Genomic DNA, 21,973 nt, shown 5'->3' on the forward strand with positions numbered 1-21,973 from the left:
TGAACAAGTTTGAAGTTGGTTAGTTTTGGATTAGAATTGTTTCAGAAACAGGGTTTAACATAATTTTTCTGAAAATTGTTATAAATTGAGACTTCCATAACCTTAATGTTTTTCTATTAGAATAATAATGATTTCATTCTACTATGTTGAGAAGGTAACTTTATGGTCTTTTCAGTTTGGCACTGCCGGGGACTGATGCACCTGCTAGGCAAGCTTATACTACTCAGTTACATCCCGACTGGCTGCACCCATAGATGTAGTCTGTTCATGTCTTTACTTCTTAAAAATACTCTAAATCTGTCACTGTATTCTCTCAACCTTCCTAATGCTAAGTATTGAGACTCTTTTCCTTTTTGAATGATTAGCCTAGTTGTAGGCATTCAACTTTGACTGCCATTTTTTAATAGCAGAAAAAAATTTTAAAAAATTGAGACAAGGTCTTACTTTATAGCTTTGGCTGGCTTAGAACTTGCTGTGTAGACCGCACGGGTCTCATAGAGATCTGCATGCCTCTGCCTCTCAAGTGCTGAGATTAAAGTTGTATGCCACCATACCTGGCAAAATTTTTTTAAAGTGAACAAATTTTTATCAGGAAAGGATATCACAAACTCATCAAATAAAAAATTGGAAGATACTGAAAATAGGCATATCCCCGTGGGTTGTTGCAACATCTTAGGGGAAGGTGAATGACCCTTTCACAGGGCTTCCCCAAGACCATCAGAAAACACAGACATCCGCATTATGAATCACAACAGTAGCAAAATTACAGTTATGAAGCAGCAATGAAATTTTATGGCTGAGGTCACCACAACATGAGGAACTCTGTTAAAGGGTTGCAGCATTAGGTAGGTTGAGAGACTACAGTGACAGATTTAGAGAATATACTCATTAAGCATTTGCTAAATTAATCATTAAATCTAAACAATAATTTTTTAGCAATTTGATGATGTATTATTAGTATTTTTTGGTCAGTTTTGTATGTTTAAATTTTGTATGGCTTTTATATTTTGCACTTACTAGTAGTCTTAAATGTAGTAGTTTTAAATTTTTTATGTTAGTATATAGTCATTTTTGTAAATTTTATTTAATGCTCAGCAGTTTTAAAGTTATATGATAGTTTATGGCTATGCTGGTGGATATTTCATGATGCTTCCTTTCTGTTTTTATAGTATAAATTCTCCTAGGTATCCTTTTTTCAGAAACCTTTTTTCATACTTCAGATAGCTTTTCAGAAATTCAATTTCTGAAAAAAGGGAGTATCAGTAATAGGAACTGTCACTTAATGTTAGTAAGTGCTAGATACTTTGCTATATAATATTTTTTCCTGATTTTTTTTATTATTTATTCAGATTACGACTCAATTGTTCTCTGATCACTTGTATCCTCCCGTTCCTCCCTCCCTCCCGCTTTCACCCTATTCCCCTGCCCTAGGTCTATGACCGAGGCAGACCTCCTCCCCCACTTTATGGTCACAGGCTATCAAGTCTCATCTTAGTAGCCTGCTTATTCTTTCTTTGAGTGCCACCAGGCCTCCCCACCAAGGGGAGGTGGTCAAGTATGGGGCACCAGAGTTCATGTCAGAGTCAGTCCCTGCTCTCCACATAACTATGGGGAATATTCTGTCTGTTGGCTAGGTCAGAGTAGGGGTTCGGTGTTTATTGTTTGTATTGTCCTTGGTTAGTGCAATAGTTGGAACAGGCACCCCTGGGCCCTAGTCCACCCGTTGCGATGTTCTTGTAGGTTTCTAAGATCCACTGGATCCTCCTATTTCCCCATCGCCTATATTTGTCTTACATAGAGTCCCAGTGGGATGTACATTATCTTGTGGAATCTTCTTGGTAACATAAAGAAATTGGTAGTGTAGTCATTATTTTACATGTGACAAATCTAAGGTTCAGATAAATGAAATAACTTGTCTGTGGATGGACAGATGGCAACTGGCATCAAGTTTAATCTGACTTCAGATTCTAAACTCTTTTTTTTTCAGATTCTAAACTCTTAACCAGGTGTTCTTAGCATAGCCAAGTTGATTTCAGAAGGTTTACACTAGTTTACTTTGCAGTCTATATAAAGGTGTTTGTGTTACTACCCTCTTTCTAGTAGTGGGTAGTAATGCATTAAAGATTTTAATGAATTATTAAGTAAAATATGGTATAAGGCAAAATTTTAATATGGATATTTTGAGCATAAAAGTTATTGAAAATAGTTAAACTTACTATAAAGTTGATGTTTTATTCACTTTCATTTTTTCTTTGTTAGTATGATTAATTAATTAATTTGTTTTTCTTTGTTAGCTACCAGGGAAATACTATATTTTGCTATGCCTTTGACGTTCTGCCTGAGAATTATTCAGTTCCTGATAGATAATAAAAGGTATCATGAATTGATTTTTTCTTTCTTTGATGATTAACTTTTTTCTGTGGTTTTTAATTAATGCACTGAATATATATTTGTATTCATTCTTAGAAACATATTATTGTACTGGTCCATATAGTGCTACTTCCTAACTCACTTAAGTAATTGTAAAGTTATTTTTGAAGTTAATGTTAAAGTTTTTCAAAGGAATGAAAAAAAGGAGACTTCACGATGGTTTGGTAAAATAAAAGTTAAAGGCATGGCAGGACAAGATGGTGGCAGTGGCAGCTGTGGAGGCAGCACTGCCTACCAACCAAGTTACAATGGGCTGGTGAAGAAATCCATGCAGGAAAAGACTGTGGAGTGAAGGAATGTTAACAAAGAGCGCAATGGTAACCTTAAAGCTGTGTGTAGTCCTGTGAAGGTCATCTTCATAAAACCCAGTTGAGAAGGAGAAAGGACAAGTTAGCCATCTGTGTGATTATCCTTCTGTTTATCTTGGCTGCCAGCAAGCTACCCAATACTTATCATCTGAGCAGAGATTTGTTCTGTGACAGCACAGAGTTTCATGAGAGTGGTGTGCTGTGATTCAGCAAGTGTCTGACCTGGGTGTCATTTGTCCTTTTTTTATAAAAGTGCAGTAGGAGGAAGGCAACATGAAAACCTTGTCATTACTGGCAACAACCAACAACTCAATTCCTTCAGCATGGACCAGTTAGCAAAGTGGTGAGGGTACGCTGTAAGCTGTACATGCATTGCGTTGGCACTTTTCTTCAAAGTACAAGTTAACAGGCCACAACATGGGCTTCCTGGTCTCAGACAACCCTTGTACAAGCACTCATTAAAAGATTGGTTCCCAGGGGTCATTATGTTCAGATCTCAGCTTGTCCTTTTCCTTCCTTCCTTCCTTCCTTCCTTCCTTCCTTCCTTCCTTCCTTCCTTCCTTCCTTTTTTTTTTTAAGACAGTGTTTCTCTGTGTAGTCCTGGCTGTCATGGAACTCACTCTGTAGATGGAGATCTGCCTGTCTCTACCTCCCTAGTGCTGGGATTAAACGTATGTGCCACCAGTGCCCACCCTGACCTTTTCTTTTTAAGAACGTATGTGAACCATGTTTTTACAGAATTTGAGATAACTTGTAATTATTTCAACTTGGGAGCACTACTATTATGTACTCTGCATATTTAAGGGATTTTGAGTGCCTAAATTCTGATATGCCTTACATTGCACTGATCTTCAAATGACATTTCTCTAAAATAATTATAAGAAATTAATAAAATCCAAATTATTCTTTTAGAAAAACACAAGAGTTAAGATGCATTAACCTGCATGCCAGAGTAATGTAAAACAGGAAGAAATCAGTAGGTGTTGTTTTACAGCTATGTTCTTTGGATTTATTTTCATGGGATCATTAATATCTACAGTCTTTAAAGTTTTTAGAGACATTTTAGTGCTTGTCAAACTTTAGCATCATCAGAATCAATGTGGAATAACCACTTGAAAAGAGGCAACTATCATTAGCCATCAGGGAAATGCAACCTAAAACTTCAGTGAAAATTCAGCCATTGAGATGGCTATAATAATAAAAAGAGACACATAGCAGATAGCAACAAGGATGTATATAAGCACTAACTTTGTTATGCTGCCACTTGAAATGTAAAATGGTAGATCTGCTCTGGAAAATTGTTGTTCCTTAATAATTTTATTATATAGCATTATATGATCCAGAGTAGAGTTAACTTTTTGACATTATAAGGAAAAACTTGTTACAGACTCCTTATCAAGAAAAGGTGTATCTTTAACTCAGTTTGTTTAGTTTTGCAGGGTCAGATCAGGGCATTGGCATCATCTTAATTCTAGTGATGGTCCTTTTGACTGTATCAAATCATGGTGGATGTCAATGATGTGAGCATGTGTGGGTACTAGCGATTATATCTCAATACAGGAATCCAGTGATGCCAGTTTAGGCTTTTCTAACTCACAGTCCCAAAAACCCCTTCCAGGAAAAACAGCATTTTCTTGAAAGAACAGCACCCCTAAATGACCTTCCAATAGATATTATCTTTTATAGGCTCCATAGTATGTCTTCCTTAGAGTTTCCATCGTTGTGATAAAACATCATGACTGAAAGCAACTTGGTTTATTTCATCTTCAAACTTGTAGCCCATCATCTAGGGAAGGCAAGGCAGGAACCTGGAGGCAGAGGCCATGGAGGAATGCTGGTGATTAGCTTGCTCTCCATGGCTTTCTCAGCTTGCTTTCTTAAAGCCCAGGGGTGACACCACCCACAGTAAACTAGGTTCTCCTACATCAATCATTAATCAAGAAAATGCCCCACAGGCAGGCCAGTCTGGTGCAAGCATTTTCTCAACTGAAGTTCTCTCAAAACAAGTAAACAAACAAAAAATAATATAGTAAAGAGTTAATGGTGGTAGTAGAATCATTTCTAAGGTTCACAGCCTCACTAGCCCTGAGAAGTTGGCTTGCTTTTTAGTACCAGGTATGATTTTATTCATAGTGAGTAGGCCCTAAGTCCAATTAGATAGCTGTTAGTTACCCAGACTGTCACTTATTGCCCCTGTACAGATACTTGGCCATGCTGGGTATGTGTTTGAGTCCATATGAGTTCATATGTGCCCTTGCTCCATTGTTGTCGTTTCCTACTGTACCTTGCTGTTCTCCTTTCAAGTCCCTCCCTGCCAATCCCTTCAGATCCCTCCCCCCTTTTTGTTTTTTTTCCAGACAGGGTTTCTCTGTGTAGCCTTGGCTGTCCTGGACTCACTTTTGAGGTAATGTGTGTTTGAGGTGGGTAGGACTGCTAATTGCTTTTATTTCTTGAGAACTTGCTTAGTATTTTCTACTACCTTCGAAGCTAGACCACAGAGGAGGCTATTAGGTCAGATCCAGCTGGAATCACACACTAAGTCCTGCGTCCAAACTTTTTATTGTCTTTAGCCATAGGGGCTTATCTTCAACCTCTGAGAGGCAAACAGAGGCTACATCAATAATCTGTATTGTTTTGGGAGTCACTTGGACTACCCTAACCATCAATTTGAAGGGAGGTTTCTTATGCCTGCTACTTTAGTTTATGTTAGTTTATGGTTCTCCTAGGGAGCATTGTCTTCCTAGGTAGCATAACTTCCTTTAAGACATACATACACACACACGCGCGCGCACACACACACACACACACACACACACACACACTATAATTTTTGATATATACACATATATTATATATAATTTTTATATATAAAATGCGACTCCTTGAGCCCTTATTAAGCAACATTGGTGCTATTGATCCCTCATCTCTCTTTTTACTGTACAGCCCTCATTACTCTCTCGTTGCTGCCCTCACCCCATTGTTTTAGTTTTCTACATCATACTATGAATACTCTGCTGTTCCCCAGCCCTTCCTCGCCAGTCCCTTCATATCCCCTATTCTGCCTGCTGCCACCGCCACTTTTTTTGTTTTTCTTTTTGAGACAGGGTTTCTCTGTGTAGACCTGGCTGTCCTGGAACTCTCTCTGTAAACCAGGCTGGCCTCGAACTCACATCGATCTACCTGCCTCTGCCTCCTCGAGTGCTGGGATTAAAGGCATGCGCCACCACTGCCTAGCTTCAGATCCTTTTATGCTTTCCCAGTTTCTGTGATTACTCCATGAGATATACTCAAATCAGAATATTGAGGACTACGAACTACAAATGAGAGAATAACACATTTTTGTCTTATTGAAAACAACTTTTTTCTCTCACATAGTATATCTTGATTATGGTTTCCCCGCTCTCTACTTTTCCCAGTTCTTTACCGCCTCCCCTCCCATCCAGATTCACCTCCTTTATGTCTCTCATTAGAAAACTAATAAGATTCTAAAGGATAATAAAATAAAATATAATAAGATAAACCAAAAACTAACACATTGGTATAGGAGAAAATGAGTAGAAGGAAAAGAATCCGTGAAAAGGCACAAGAAACAGATATAGATGCAGAGACCCACTTCTTTGCACATTCAGGAATCCCTATATGTTTTGTGCCAGTAACATATTGGCTTCATTACTATAGCTCTATAATAAATCTTAAAATCTGGACTAACAGTCGCTTCAGTGTTGTTATTTTTATTCAGTTGCTTTGGATAGCATTGAGTCTGTAAATTGCTTTTAGTAAGATAGTCATTTTCAAAACCTTAATTTGACCAAGTCATGAACATGGAGTATTTTTCCATTTTCTAATGTCTTTCTTGATTTGAAGTTTGAAGTTTTCATTGTAGAGGTCTTTCACCTCCTTGGTTAGTTTTATTCCAAGATTTTGATGCTATTATAAATGGAAATGTGTCTACCATCTCTTTCTCAGTTTCTTGTTGGAATATTGGAAGGCTTCTTATTTTTGTAATTTGATTTTGTACCTTGCCATGTTGCTGAAATTGTTGTTTCTAGTAGAAGTTTTAGGATCTCTTATATATAAAATATATAATCTTTAACTAGGGATTGTCTTACTTCTTTTCCTATTTGTATCCCTTTAATTAATTTACTTCTTTTATTACTCTAGCTAGTGCTTTTAGTAGAATCTTAAAAAGGAGTATGGATAGTCAACAGCCCTATCTTGTTCCTGATTTTAATGGGATTGCTTATAACTTTTCTCCATTTAAGATATCAGCTAACATATTTGCTATGGCTTTGTCATATATAGCCTTTTTTATGTTGAAGTATGTTTCTTCCAGCTCTACTGTAGGACTTTTATCATGAAAACATGTTAGACTTTTCAAAGGCATTTTCATCTTTTGAGATGATTCTGTGATTTTTATCTAAGTCCATTTTTATGATTTATCATATTTACTGACTTGTGTATTATTATATCAACCATGTTTTTCTAGGATAAACACAACTTGATCGTGGTTGATGATCTTCTTGATACGTGTTTGCATTTAGTGTGCTAGTATTTTATTGAGGATATTTGTAACTATGTTGATCAGAAATAAATCTGTACATTTTTGTTGTTGTTGTACCTTTACCGGGTTCTGCACTGAAGTAATTCCAGGTTCATAGAACTAGTTTGGGAGTGATTCTTATGTTTTCTTGAAGAGTGAAGGATGGTGATAGTTCTTTGGAAGTTTGGGAGTCATCATTCAGTTTCTGGTTACCTGAGCAGTAAAGGATTGGCTGTCATTCTTTGCAAGTCTGGTAGAATTCGGCTGCGAGCCCATCTGGACCTGGACAGTTTTTAGTCAGAATGCTTTTAATTACTGTTTCAACCTCCTTCTTTGTTATGAGTCTGTTTAAGTTGTTGATTCCTTCTTAGTTTAACTTTGGGAGTTTGGATGAATTTCTTGATTCATCCATTTCTTTTAGATTTTTCAAATTAATGGAGTACAGTTTTTTTGAAAGTATTCCCTTTTTTTAATTTTGTATTTTGTATTTCTTTGTTTTATGTTGTAATCTGTCCCTGTTCTTGTCTGATTATGTTCATTTGTGTCCTATCTTTCTTTTTTATTTGCCTGGTTGGGCCAAGTGCCTGATGATCCTCTTTATTAAAGAACTAGCTCCTAGTTTCATTAATTTTTTGGTATTGTTTTCTTTTATTTCTATTTAATTTCTGCTTTGATTTTTATTATTTTTTTAACCATCTGTTTGACTTTGTGGTTTGTTATTCTTATTTTCCCAAAAATTTTAGTTGCATCATTAAGTCATTTATTTATGCTCTTTCTGATTTTTTGTTTTGTTTTTCAAGACAGGGTTTCTCTGTGTGGCCCTGGCTGTCCTGGGCTCACATTGTAGATAAGACTGGCCTCGAACTCACAGAGATGTGCCTGCCTTCCTGAGTGCTGGGATGAAAGTGTGTGCCAACTGTGCCCAGATCTTTCTGATTTTTAAAAATGTAGTTACTTAGGGCTTAGAAATCTGCCTCTAATATGCCCAAGATGTTTTGTTGTATTGTATTTTCATTTTTATTTAGTTCCAGTGATATTTTCATTTCTCTCTTGATTTTCCTTTGACCCATTCACCATGCAGTACTGAGTTGCTTAATATCCATAAGTTTATGTAGTTACTGGAATTTTACTTGCTGCTGATTTTCTTACTGGAGGTTTAGTTGCTGTTGATTTTAAATTTTATTACATAATTATAGGATAGTGTGCATGGAATTATTTCAGTTTTCCTGTCTTTTTTGAGGTTTGTTTCGTGGCCCAGCATGTGGTCTGTTTTTAGAGAAGCTTCCATATATTTCTGAGTAGAATACACATTCTTTGCTCTTTGGGTGATATTTTCTGTAGATATGTGTTAGGTTTATTTGACTTAATATATCATTTAGTTCTAAGGTTTCTGTCCATTATGTCCATCCAGGTGACTTATCTATTTGAGAAAATGAATGTTGAAATATTTTACAGTTATTTGGTTTCTTTTATTCTGTGTCTTTAATTCCAGTAGTATGCTTTTTTATGAAATAGGGTATGCCAGAACTTGATGCATATGTTTAATATTGTGCTACTTTCTTGATTAATTGATCCCTTGATTATAATGAAGTGACCTTTTTTCTCCCTCCTAATTAGTTTTAGTTGGATATCTGCTCTGTCAGATAGTAACATGGCAATGCCTGCTTGCTTCTTGTTCCCATTTACTTGGATTTTTTTCTCATCCCTTCCTTTTTAAGGTGGTATCTATCTTTACAGATAAGTTTCTTGTAAACAACTGATAGATGAATTTTATTCTTTAATATACTCATCCAGCCTGTGGATTTTGATTGGAAAGTTGATGCTTTTAATATTTGGAGTTGTTAATAAGAGGCATGTGTAGATTAAAGTCATTTTGATGTTTTTTGATGGTTTGTGTTCTTGATTGTGTTTTGTATTTTATTAAATTGTACCTTTGCTTATTTTCTTTCTAAAATCTCTCAGCTATGCTTATCTCTCTCTCAAATTCTAAGTATTGCTTTCAGTATTCTGTTTAGCCTTTTTTGTTAGATAGGAATTTTTAAAAGATCCTTGGATAATTCTATGGAAATATTTTTCCCTCACTTATGACAGATAGTTTTGTTGGATACAGTAGTCTAGGATGGCAGTTAGGTTCTTTTACAACTTGTTGTAGACTGATCCAGGCCCTTCTGGCTTTCAGAATTTTCATAGAGATATTAGCTATTATTCTGATGTGACTTGTTTTTTTCTCTTGCAATTTTCATTATTTTTTCTTTGTTCTGTATATTTAGCATGTTGATCATGCCATGTTTCTTTTTTGGTCTTGTCTAGTTGTGGTTCTGTGTGTTTCTTCTATCTGTATTGGTATGTCTTTCCTTACCTAGGGAAAGTTCTCTTCTTTGCTCTTGTTACAGATCTGGTCTGTGCTACTGACCTGACCTGTGATTCCTTCTCTTTTGTTTATATCTATAATTCAAACATTAGGGTTTTTTAAAAAAATGTGTATCACATTTTCTGCACATTCCTTTCCTATACCTCAATTTTTTCATGTTCTTTTCTTATTTTGTCTAGATCCTTTACTTTATCTTTAAATCCTGATATTCTTTTTTATATACTTTTATTTTATTACACATGTATAAAACAGAATTCTGCTTGTTTCATCATATTTGTAAGGCATAGCCAATATTTGCATTATAATTTATAGCAGTAGAAAATTATACTTATATAGTAGCAACAAAAATAATTTTATGGTTGAGGTCATCTTGGTGGATTTTCCTTTGATAAGTATGAAGTGCCCTACCCTTCTCTTTTGATTAATTTTGGTTGAAAATACATTTTATTAGATATTAGAATGGCCGCTCCATCTTGCTTCATGGGCCTGTTTTCTTAGAAAAATTTTTTCCAGACCTTTACTCTGAGGCAATATCTATCTTTGGTGTTGAGGTGTGTGTGTGTGTGTGTGTGTGTGTGTGTGTGTGTGTGTGTGCGCGCATGCAGAAGAATGATGGATCCTGTTTATGCATCCATTCTGATAGCCTGTGTCTTTTTATTGGGGAATGGAGTCCATTGATGTTGAGAGATAGATATTAATGACCAATGATTGCTATTTCCTATTATTTTTATGTTGTTGTTGGTAGTTCACATTTCCTTCTTTTGATTTTGCTTGTGTGAAATTATTTATACCCTGTGTTGTTTTGGGTGTAGTTAACCTTTCCTTGGTTGGAATTATCCTTCTTGTATCTTCTGTAGGGCTGGATTTGTGTTTAAATTTGGTTTTGTCATCCAAGATCTTGTTTTCTTTCTCTGTGGTGACTGAAATTTTTGCTGGGTATAGTAGTCTGGGCTGATATCTGTGGTCTCTTAAATGTTTATAAGACATCTGGCCAGGTCTTCTGGCTTTTTATACTCTCCATTGAGAAGTTGGGTGTAATTCTAGTTGGTATGCTTTATATGTCACTTGGCTATTTTCCCTTGCAGCTTTTAATATTCTTTCTTTTTTCTGTGTTGTGGTTAATTTATCAGTATGGCCTAATAATGTTTATTATTGGCCCTATAATTATTAGGGCAGTATTTTCTAACTCGCTATCAATCAATCAAGACACAGACACCTGTTATATTTAAAAACAGCCTTAGTTAACCTGGGGCAGGGCATATATTAATCCTCTAAACTACCTCCCAGATTAGGGCAGGTATCCTATACCCTGCCAATCCCATGCCATCTGCTTCTAATAATTTACATCAAGGTATCTCCATCCATAATCCCAAGCACTTGCTAATTATCATCATCTGGGCCAAATCTCCATCCACGCAGGCCATGTGCTTCTCTACCTAACCCATAGTGCTGGCCGCCTTCTTCCTCTCTCTCCTCAGGTCTTCTTTTTCCCAAGATTCTCTTTGTCTCCCAAAGCCCTCGAACCTTAGCCACACCTATCCCATTTGCCCTGCCCACGTGTGATGGCCTTTTAGGCTCATAGGCAGGGTAAAATTTGGGGCACAGAGACAGCAAGCAGTAATTAGCATCAAAATACATCAGACAGCCTGGCGGTGGTGGCACACGCCTTTAATCCCAGCACTCGGGAGGCAGAGGCAGGCGGATCGTTGTGAGTTCGAGGCCAGCCTGGACTACAAAGTGAGCCCAGGACAGTCAAGGCTACACAGAGAAACCCTGTCTCGAAAAACCAAACCAAACAAAACAAAACAAAAAAACCAAAATACATCAGACTAACTTCCAACAGTTCTGGAAATGTAGTGTTTTGATTATTATGTGGCTGGAGGATTTTCTTTTCTGGTTGCATCTATTTGGTGTACTGTAAGCTTCTTATATGCTTATCGGCATTTCTTTGTTTAGGTTAGGAAATTTTTTGTCCATGATTATTGGAAATATTTTCTGGGCTGTGGAGCTTAAGTGTTCACCTTTTTCTATTCCGATTATTTTTTAGGGTTGGTCTTTTCAGAGTGTCCCATAGTTCTTGGATGTTTTGTGTTAGGAACTTTTTAGATTTAACATTTTGTTTGATGTATCAATTTCTTCTGTCATATCTTCTACACCTGAGATTCTTTCTAACATCTCTTGTATTCTGTTGCTGATGCATCTGTAGTTCCTTCTCTTACCTAGGTTTTCCATCTCCAGGATTCCTTCTCTGTGTTTTCTTTATTGCTTCAATTTCCATTGTCAGTTTTGTTTCCTTTACCTGTTTGACTGTATTTTCCTGTGGTTTTAAAAGAGATTTATTCACTTCCTCTTTAAAGGCCTCTTTCATCTTCATAAGATTGGATTTAATGTTATTTTCTTGTGCTTCCACTTAGTTGGAATGTCCAGGGCTTGCTGTAGTTGGCTCTGGTGGGGCTATGTTGCCCTGGCTCTTGTTGACTATGTTCTTATTCTTACCCTGGCCTCTAGTTGTCTGGGATTTGGGGTTTTTATAGGTTTAGGTCTAATTTCTGAGTTTATCTGTTACATGGATGTTTTTGGATTTTTTCCATTGGTTTTTGTTTCTTAGTCTTTTGGCCTTAGTGGCCTGGGGTTCTGGTGACCAGAGAGTCTCCATGTCCAGTTGGGCATCTCCACTGAGGATTTTGTGGCCTGCATGACCTCTGGGGTTTTGGGTACCAGTGCTGCCCCTGGGATCCCTAGTACCATTGTGGCCTGGGGTTGCTGGTGCCTGCATGGCTTGGTGTTGCTGGTATTGGTGTGCTCTCCAGGAAATCAGGTGCAATTGTGGGCCAGAAAATGGAGTCAAGAGGATGGAGTACATTTTACAGCTGTTGGGTGTACTTTAAGGGGAGCTGGCAGGGCATATGCATGAAGCGGTGTCATACCCAGTGTCCCTGGTGCTGGAGTGGCATCTGAAAAAGCAGATGGATTTGTGGGCCAGAAAAGGGAGCACAGGGAATAGGATGCAGTTTATGGTTATTCCCTTGCAACTTTACTATTCTTTCTTTGTTCTGTATATTTAGTATTTCTAATTTGTCCTGAGGAATTTATTTTCATCTATTTTGTGTTCTGTATGCTTCTTGAACCTTGCTATACATCTCTTTCCTTAGATTTGGTAATTTTCTTCTATGATTTAAAAAATGTTTTTCTGTGCCTTTCATCTGAACTTTCTCCCTTTCTTCTATACCTGTTATTCATAGATTTGGTCTTTTCACAGTGCCCCAGATTTCCTGGATGTTTTGTGTCTGCATTATTTTAGATATAAATTTTTTGGCTGAGCTACTTCTTCTACCTTGTTTTCAAGACCTGAAATTGTCCTCTTTTACTTCATTCAATCTGTTTGTGAGGCTTACCTTTGATCTTTTTGTTTGACTTCCTGAGCTTTTCATTTTGAGTTTTTAGTTTGGCTTTTCTTTAGCAATTATATTTTGAAAATCAGGTCTGCAGCTTTATTTGACACTTAGCAGGTTGGTTTTCATCTACATTGTCTGTCTGTAGGTTTTTAAAATATTTGTTAACAAGCATGTAAGTTACCTATGTATAGCTCTTGTTTGGTGAGTCCTCATCTTCATTACATTTTCTGGACAAATGTACATGGATGCTATATGGAACATTCCTTATACCTTTGGATCAGACGCTTTATTGAGCCTGATATCAAGCATACATCTGGAGTCCCCATCTCCTTTATGACAAATTTCTTGATTTATTTGAATGTTCAAGGAGGGGGGCACACTCCATGGATGCGCTTGTGAATGTTGGTGTATTCTTGGGACACCACCTCATTGACAGCAGAACAGCCTTTCTTTGTGGAAGCCGTTGTGCTGGGCCCAAGTTGGAAAAGTAGCAATTATATTTCTTTGTTCAATTCTATCTTGAATCATTTTCAATATTCCATTCAAGGGCTTGCTTTTGTTTTTAACCATCATTACTGAAGTACTAGTTTATACTCTCTTTAAGGTTATTGAACAGTGTATATTCAGGATTCTCTAAAGGAACAGAACTGAAGGAATGAAACACACACACACACACACACACACACACACACACACACACACACGTTGAATATTGGCCTTCAGAAACATTCATAATTGCCATTTTAAAGTTCTTGTTTGTGCTTCAGATGATTTGTTTCTTCTCATGGATGATTACAATATAGGTGCTGGTTTCTAGAAGAGGCATATTGTCTCGATTGTTCCTATTTATGGGGCTCTTTTGCAATGGGATCTAGATACTAGTTTGTTGCATTAAGTTACTATCTTGTAGTTCTGTGGCTTGACTGGGCTCAACATGGGTGGCTGTTGCTTGAGGGGGCGTTTCATGGTTGCAATCAGATAGCAGCTAGTGCTACAAATATCCAAACTTCTAGAATCTAAAACATGGCTAGACTGAATATTAATTATGCTTTCTTCGCTTACATATTTGTTGCATGAAGTGTTTGAAACATCTGAAGGTTAGTCCTGTATCTCCCTCTGTCATCATGTGTCTAGTTTAGACTTTCTTATAACATGAACTGTTTGAGATGTCTGCAGTTAGGACGATTGTAGTGTGTCTTGCTGTGACTATCTGGTTCTTTTTTTCTTGAGTGGGTGTAATGTTATCTGGTTGCTATTACTCCAATCTGATAAGTTGGAGACCAGGAGAATTTTGCTTGATTTTCAGTTTTAGGGCCACTCTGGGTTTCCAGGTTCAGATTATGACTTTCCCCAAATCTGTATTAATTCTGGCTTCAGATTCCAAGCATTCTCAGATCAAAGCACAATTCATTGGGAGGATATATTTAGAAACTAGCTATTACAGTGGGCTAGACACACTACTTCCATCCCTTCTTTGATGTAGAAATTAGAGGAATTTTCACTACTATGCTGATTGGTTTTCTTCTTTGTTATTCTTTCCCCCAAGTTTGCATCCTTTGCTTCTTATATAAGTTGAAATTGGTCCCCGATATTGCTTAAAATTTCTTTAACAGAAAAGTCTGGATTCAAATATAAGTGGTCTCTATTGCTTGTCACACAATGGAAAATTGGATTAATGTTTACAATTCTTCTGTAATCATAATCATTTTTCCTATGTACCATTCATTTCTTATTTAATAGATTTTCCTAAGCTATTTATTTTTGGTTGAGTGAGATAACTATCCAACTATTTATTCTTTTTAGTTTCAGTATTCTCATGCCTGATGTTTGTTATCAGTCAAATTGCATTTACTTTTAATTACAGAAATCTTTCAAGGTTTCTAAGCACAGACAATATGTTTTCCCAGGCTCTGGCTCTGTGGTGGATTTTTTCTCAGATTTACTCTGTTATTTTTCTTGCCATAAATAATAGTGAGATGGATGTAATTGCTTATTTTTACATAAGTAATTCTTGCCTGAATCTTTGAATCAGCATGATATATTGTATCCTCAGTATTTTTCAGAGTTGACCTTTTTTTTTCTTTTCATTTTATAATCTTATATACTGAGTCAGAATTAAAAACATTAGCAATATGTTGAAGGCCATTTCAGAAATTGTTGGAAATTTTATCCTTATTTGAAGCTAAAATGCCTGGAACATTAGAGGCTACCCAGGCTTACCGCATCTCTCCTTCACATCCTCTTGTGGCTAGCTTTGACAATGTTTTGTCTTGAGACACTGTCACTTGCTGAATCTGGGGCTGGATGTTTCAGCTAAACTAAGTGGCCAGCAGAACTTTTGAGATTTTCCTGTCTCTGCCACTCTCACAGGTTAGTTTTACACACTATATAAACTTTAGACACACTAGCCTCACATTGGATATGTGATATGAAATATTTCCTCTGACTATGTAGAGTTCCTTTTCATTTTTGCTAAAGGTTTGTTTCCTTTGCTCTATAAAAAACATTTTAGATTTATATTGTCTTACTTGGTTATTTTGATTTTGCTTTTGTCTGTTGAATTTATTTCATTACCAAGACCACTACCAAAGAGCTTGTTCTCTATTTTATTTCTTTTAGGTGTTTTATGTTTCAAGCATTATACTTAAGTATTTATTACTGTTGGATTAATTTGTGTGAATGGTGTAAGATAAAGGTGCAGTTTCATGGTTTTGAATGTGAACATCTATTTTCCCAGCGTCATTTATTGAAGAGACAACATTTTCTGCTGTTTTATTGATACTCTTATAGAAAAGAATGAGTGGTTTCTTAGCTTTCAATATTGTTTAGTGTTCTATGTTTCTGTTTTGATGATAGTATCATACTGTTGGGAATACTATAGCTTTGTAGTAGAATTTAAAATCAGGAAGTGTTCTATATCTTTCTGTTTTTAAGATTTATTTTTATTTTATGTGTCTGTGTGTCTGTGGGAATGTGTGCTACATGTATGCAGACTCCTGCAAATGCCAAAAGTCATCCAGTTCCCTGGGGCCAGAGTTACAGGCAGTTGGGAGCCCCATGGCATGGGTGCTGAGAACCAAGTTTCGATCTTCTGGAACAGTAGAAATATCTCGTAACTTCTGAGCCATCTTTTTAGCCCTTGCTTTTTATTTTTATAAATTTGTTTGTCATTTAGGTTTATTTGTAGTTTATAAGATTTTAGGATTGCTGTTTCTATTTCTATGAAAAATGATATTAGAATTTTGGTAGAGATTGCCCTTACTCTATAGATTTAAGGGGTAAGCATAAATATCTTTAGCAATTAATTCTTTTAATCTATGATAATATATATCCTTCCATTTGCATCAGCATTTCATCTCAGTTATATTTATTCTTAACTATTTTATTTATTTTTTCATGCCTTCAGGAGAAAGGCCTTTGTTTTGCTTACAGGATATTTAATTATGATATAAAAATGCTATTGAGTTTTGTGTGTTACTTTTATATCCTGAAATTTTACTGAATTTATTTATCATATAAGCTTCTTATAATTGCTTGTACAACCAGAGAAATTTTAGCTGGAACACTTATGTCTCAGATCCATTTGGGGTTAATTTTTGCAAAGTAAAAGTCTCAGTTTTGGGGAGTGTAAAAGTCTACTTGTTTCCATCATTATTCTTTGAAAGACTTATTTTTACCATTAAATGGTCATAGCACTTTCATCAGAAATTATTTGACCATACATGCCAAGGTTTATCTTTGTAATATGCTCTGATATTAGAAATCATGAGTCTTCCAACTCTGTTTTTTGTTTTCAAGATTGTTATGATTATTTCAGAGCCTTTGAAATGTGACATGAATACACTCTATCTCAATAAAAAGCTCTTAGTATTTCAATAGTTATTGCATTAATTAATCTATATTGAGAGTATTGACTTTTTAATAATATTAAAGGCCAGGCATGGTGGCACACGCCTTTAATCTCATCACTCAGGGAGGCAGAGGCAGGTGGAGTTCTGTGAGTTCAAGGCCAGCCTAGTGTACAAAGCAGGTCCAGGAAAGCCATGGTTATACAGAGGAACCCTGTCTCTAAAAAACAACCCTCTCCAAAACAAAAACAAAAACAAAAAACAGGCATGATGACTCATGATCTTGGGAAGCCAAGACAGGAAGATTCCTGAGTTGAAAGCTAGCTTTGGCTACAGAGTGAGACCTTGTCTTGAAACAAACAAAACAATAAAGAAAATGTTAATCTAGCAATATGTCTCAACATGTAATTGTGCCTGCCCTCAAGCCTGAAGACCTGAACTCCACTTCTGGGACCTATATGGTAAACTGAAAATACCCACTCCAATAATCTGTTCTCTGACCTCCACATGAGTTCCCTGACATAGGTGCATTCTCCCTCCTCCCCTTTCTCTTCCCTCCCTCTCTCCCTCTCTCCTTCCCTCCCTCCCTCTTCCTCCCTCCCTTCTTTCCCTATCTCTGTCATATAAATAAAGTAATAAAAATATTGAAGGAAGTGTTACTATAATTATTTATTAATGACAAATATTCAATGGCATTAACTAAGCTTGTTTTTAGCTCACATTGAAATTATTTTAATTCCATGAATCAAAAACCAGTTCTATTTACACTGCTTAAAATTATGTCTCTTTGGGCAGAGATTTTGTTGGATTTTATTTTCTGAGGATCATCTCGGATCATTTTAAGTTGCCACAAGATAGGAAGAGAATTGTGTTACTCTACATTGACATACTTTTACAAAAGGATTACAACCTGAATGCTGAAGAGGAGATTAAAGAAATCCTTATAGGTCAGTAAGACTTTGCATTTTCTGAAAGTTGTTAATCTGCTTATTATTTTAAGATAAACGTCAGAGCAATAGCAAAATCCTCAAATCAACAAGTTTTTCCCATTTCCCTTTCTCCTCTCTTCTTAATGGTTTTCAACAACAGTGTAACTATCTAGAGGTCACAACTTTGGTATGCTGTAGTGAACAACTAAACAGAAATGACAAAACATCTTCAAATTACAGACAAACCTCTGAGCTCATCTATAGTAGAAAATTATGAGGTTTTTAAACCCAAGTTCATATTTCTGTTTGACCTCAGATTAGCTGTGTTCCTTTGGGCAAGTCAGTATCTTTGGACTCTGGCTTTTTAAGCTGTGAAGTGAATATTGTTAACCAAATTCTTGATTTGAAAGCATTTTAGCAGCAGCATTATTTTGTGTTGCAGTGTTACATAAACTTCACAAAACAGATTTGATTTTCTGTAGTTAAAGCAGAGATGTAAAGCCAACTCTGCTCAGCATTGCTTTCTGCATAGCCCCCATACTTTAAAGTGTGTAGATCACTGGCTTAGAAAATTCTCTGCCTGACCTCATCTGGAGTGTTAGTCACTAAATGTTAAAGGAAACTTTGTTCTGAATGATGGCATTTAAGGTGATGCGTACTTCTATTGTATTTTACTACATTGCTTAAATTTGCATTGTGTGCATCATATTTTCATGAAAACAAAGACATTAATAGCTTCTTGATCACTTCCTCTTGGTGAGGAAGGGGAAGCAGGCTATCTGGATGAGATCTGATAGGCTGTGATCATGTGCTTGGGGAAGGAGGTCCCCTTCTGTCAGAGGTCTAGGGGAAGGGGATAGGGCAAAAGAGGGAGGGAGGGTGGGAAGGGGAAGATACAAGTGAGGGGATATCAATTAGGATGTAATCTGAAGAAATTATGATAAAATAAAAAATAGTTTCTGAAAGGAAGTTATCCATTAAGAGCTTTTTTGAATTCTATTTCCTATGAGCTGCATTTTTCTTTTTTAAAATTAATTTACTTATTTTACAGCCCAATCATAGCTTCCCCTCCCTCCTCTCCTCCCAGTCCCCTCCCCTTCCCTCCTCCCTTTCTCCTCAGAAGAGGCTCAGAAAAAGGGAGGCCTTCCATGGATATCAACTCTCCTTGGCATATCAAGTTGTAGTGGGACTAGGAGCATCTTCTATTGTGGCTAGTGGTTAGAGGAAAGGGATCCCAAGGCAGGCAACAGAGTCAGAGCCAGCTCCTGCTCCTGCTGTTAGGGGTTTCATATGAGGACTGAGCTGTACAACTATTAACATATAAGTAGGGGACCTAGATCTATCCCCTACGTGCTCTTTGCTTGGTGGCTCAGTCTCTGTGAGCCCCTACAGGCTCAGGTTGGTTGGTTATGTATGTTTTCTTGTGATGTCCTTGACCCCTCTAGTTCCTTCAGTCCTTAACCCAATTCTTTCACAGAACTTCCCAAGCTCCACCTAAATGTTTGGTTGTAGGTCTCTGCATCTTTCCATCAGTTGCTGGGTGAAGCCTCTAAGATGACAGTCATGCTAGGCACCTGCCTGGAAATATAGTACAATGTCATTAATAATGTCAGGGGTGCGCACTCTCCCCCCCCCATAGCATAGGTCTCAGGCTGGGCCAGTCATCGGCTGGCTATTCCCTTAATTTCTGTTCTATCTTTACTGCAAGTCTTGTTGGCAGGAAAAATTGTGGGTCTAAAGTTTTGTGGCTAGATTGGTGTCTCAGTCCTTCCATTTGAAGTTACAGGAGATGGCTGTTTCAGCCCCCATTGCTAGGAGTCTTAGCTATGGTCATCCTCATAGATTCCGTGGAGTTTCCATTGTCCTAAGTTTCTAGCTCCTGCCAGAGATGTTCCCTGCCCGTTCTCTCTCCCCATACTCTCTCCTTTCATTGATCACTCCTACTCCCTCGCTACCCCTCCCCCACTCAGTTCCCTCCATCCACCCACACTCAATGTCTGTTCTATTTCCCCTTCTCAGTAAGATTCAAGTCTGTTCCCCACCTCAACCCCCAGCCATCTTTATTACTTAGCTTCTTTCGGTCTGTGGACTGTAGCATGGTTATCCTGTACTTTCTGGCTGCTACCCACTTATAAATGAGTAGATACCATGTGTGTCTTTCTGTGTCTGTGTTACCTCATTCAGGATGATCTTTTCTAGTATTCCATGTTTGTCTTTCTGTGTCTGTGTTACCTCACTCAGGATGATCTTTTCTATTTCCACTCGTTTGCTTGCAAATTTCATGATGTCTTTTTTTTAAATAGCTGGATAGTATTCCATTGTGTAAATGCACCACACACTTTGACTTCTTCCTTTCCAGTTTGTATCCCCTTGATCTCCTTCAGTTGTCTTATAACTCTAGCTAGAACTTCAAGTACTATACTGAATAGATATGGAGAGAGTTGGCAGCCTTGCTTTGTCTCTGATTTTAGTGGAATTGCTTTGTTTCTCTCCATTTAATTTGATGTTGGCTATCGGCTTGCTGTATATTGCCTTTATTGTGTTTAGGTATCTGCCTTGTATCTCTAGTCTCTCCAAGACTTTTAATGTGAAGGCCTGTTGGATTTTGTCAAAGGCTTTTTCAGCATCTAATGAGATGATAATATGGTGTTTTTTTCCAGTTTGTTTATGTTGTGGATTACACTGATGAATTTTCATATGCTGAACTTTTCCTGTTTCTCTGGTATGAAGCCTACTTGATCATGGTAGATGATGTTTTTGATGATGTTCTTGGATTCTGTTTGTGAGTATTTTATTGAGTATTTTTGCATTGATGTTCATAAGAGAAATTGCTCTGAAATTCTCTTTGTTGAGTCTTTGTGTGGTTTCAGTATCAAGGTGACTGTAGAGTCATAGAATGAGTTTGGCAATGTTTGTTCTGTTTCTATTTTGTGGAATAGTTTGAGGAATATAGATATTTGCTCTTCCTTGAAAATATGATAGAATTCTGCACTAACACCATCTGGTCCCAGGCTTTTTTTGGTTGGGATACTTTTGGGCACACCTTTTATTTCCTTAGGGGTTATAGGACTGTTAAATTTGTTTACCTGATCTTGATTTAACTTTGGTAAATGGTATCAAGAAAATCGTTCATTTCTTTAGATTTTTCCAGTTTTGTGGAGGACAGGTTTTTGAAGTAAGACTTAATGATTCTTTGGACTTCCTTGGTGTCTATTGTTATATCCCCCTTTTTGTTCTGATTTTGTTAATTGAATAATCCCCCTATGCCTTTTAGTTAGTTTGGCTAAGGGTTTGTTTGTCTATCTTGTTGATTTTCTTAAAGAACCAACTCTTATATTTGTTGATTCTTTGTATTGTTCTCTTTGTTTCTAATTTATTGAATTCAGCCCTGAGTTTAATTATTTCCTGCCATCTACTCCTCTGGGTGTGTTTCCTTCTTTTTGTTCTAGAGCTTTCAAGAATGTTGTTAAGTTGCTAGTATGGTATCTCATTAATTTCTTTATGAAGGCATTTAGTGCTATGAACTTTCATCTTAACACTGCTTTTATGTGTCTCATAAGTTTAGGTACGTTGTGCCTTCATTTTGATTGAATTCTAGAAAGTTTTTAATTTCTTCCTTGACCCAGTGGTCATTAATTAGGGAGTTGTTCAGTTTTCATAGGTTTTTAGAGTTTATGAAGTTTCTGTTGTTGAGTTCCAGCTTTAATCCATGGTGGTCTGACAAGATGCAAAGGGGTTATTTCCATTTTCTTGTATCTGTTGGGACTTGCTTTGTGACTGACTATATGATCGATTTTGGAGAAGGTTCTGTGAGGTGCTGAGAAGGAGGTATATTCTTTTGTGTTTGGGTGAAATGTTCTGTAGACATCAATTAGGTCCATTTGATTCATGACTTCTTTAATTTCATTATTTCTCCATTTAATTTTTGTCTCGATGATCTGTCTATTGGGGAGAGTGGAGTGTTGAAGTCTTCTACTATTAATATGGGGGCTTTGATGTTTGATTTAAGCTTTAGTAATGTTTCCTTTATGAATTTGGGTGCTCCTGCATTTGAGGCATAGATGTTCAGAATTGAGACATCATCTTGGTGGATTTTTCATACTTTGATGAGTATGAAGTGTCCTTCTCCATTTCTTTTGATTAATTGTAGTT

The 21,973-nt window shown here is 36.8% G+C and overlaps 1 protein-coding gene across 1 annotated transcript in view; it reads left to right on the forward strand.

Moving 5' to 3' along the window:
* TEX11 (testis expressed 11) overlaps positions 1-21,973 on the forward strand; it is a 219,150-nt gene that overhangs the window by 87,587 nt on the left and 109,590 nt on the right. Inside the window, exons 13-14 of the mRNA XM_084789325.1 lie at positions 2,295-2,373; positions 17,688-17,839. Of these exons, the coding sequence (XP_084645451.1) occupies positions 2,295-2,373; positions 17,688-17,839 (231 nt within the window). The remainder of the gene's footprint in view (positions 1-2,294; positions 2,374-17,687; positions 17,840-21,973) is intronic.

The sequence above is a fragment of the Acomys minous genome, assembly GCF_964271855.1.
Source record: "Acomys minous genome assembly, chromosome: 7".
NCBI lineage: Eukaryota > Metazoa > Chordata > Mammalia > Rodentia > Muridae > Acomys > Acomys minous.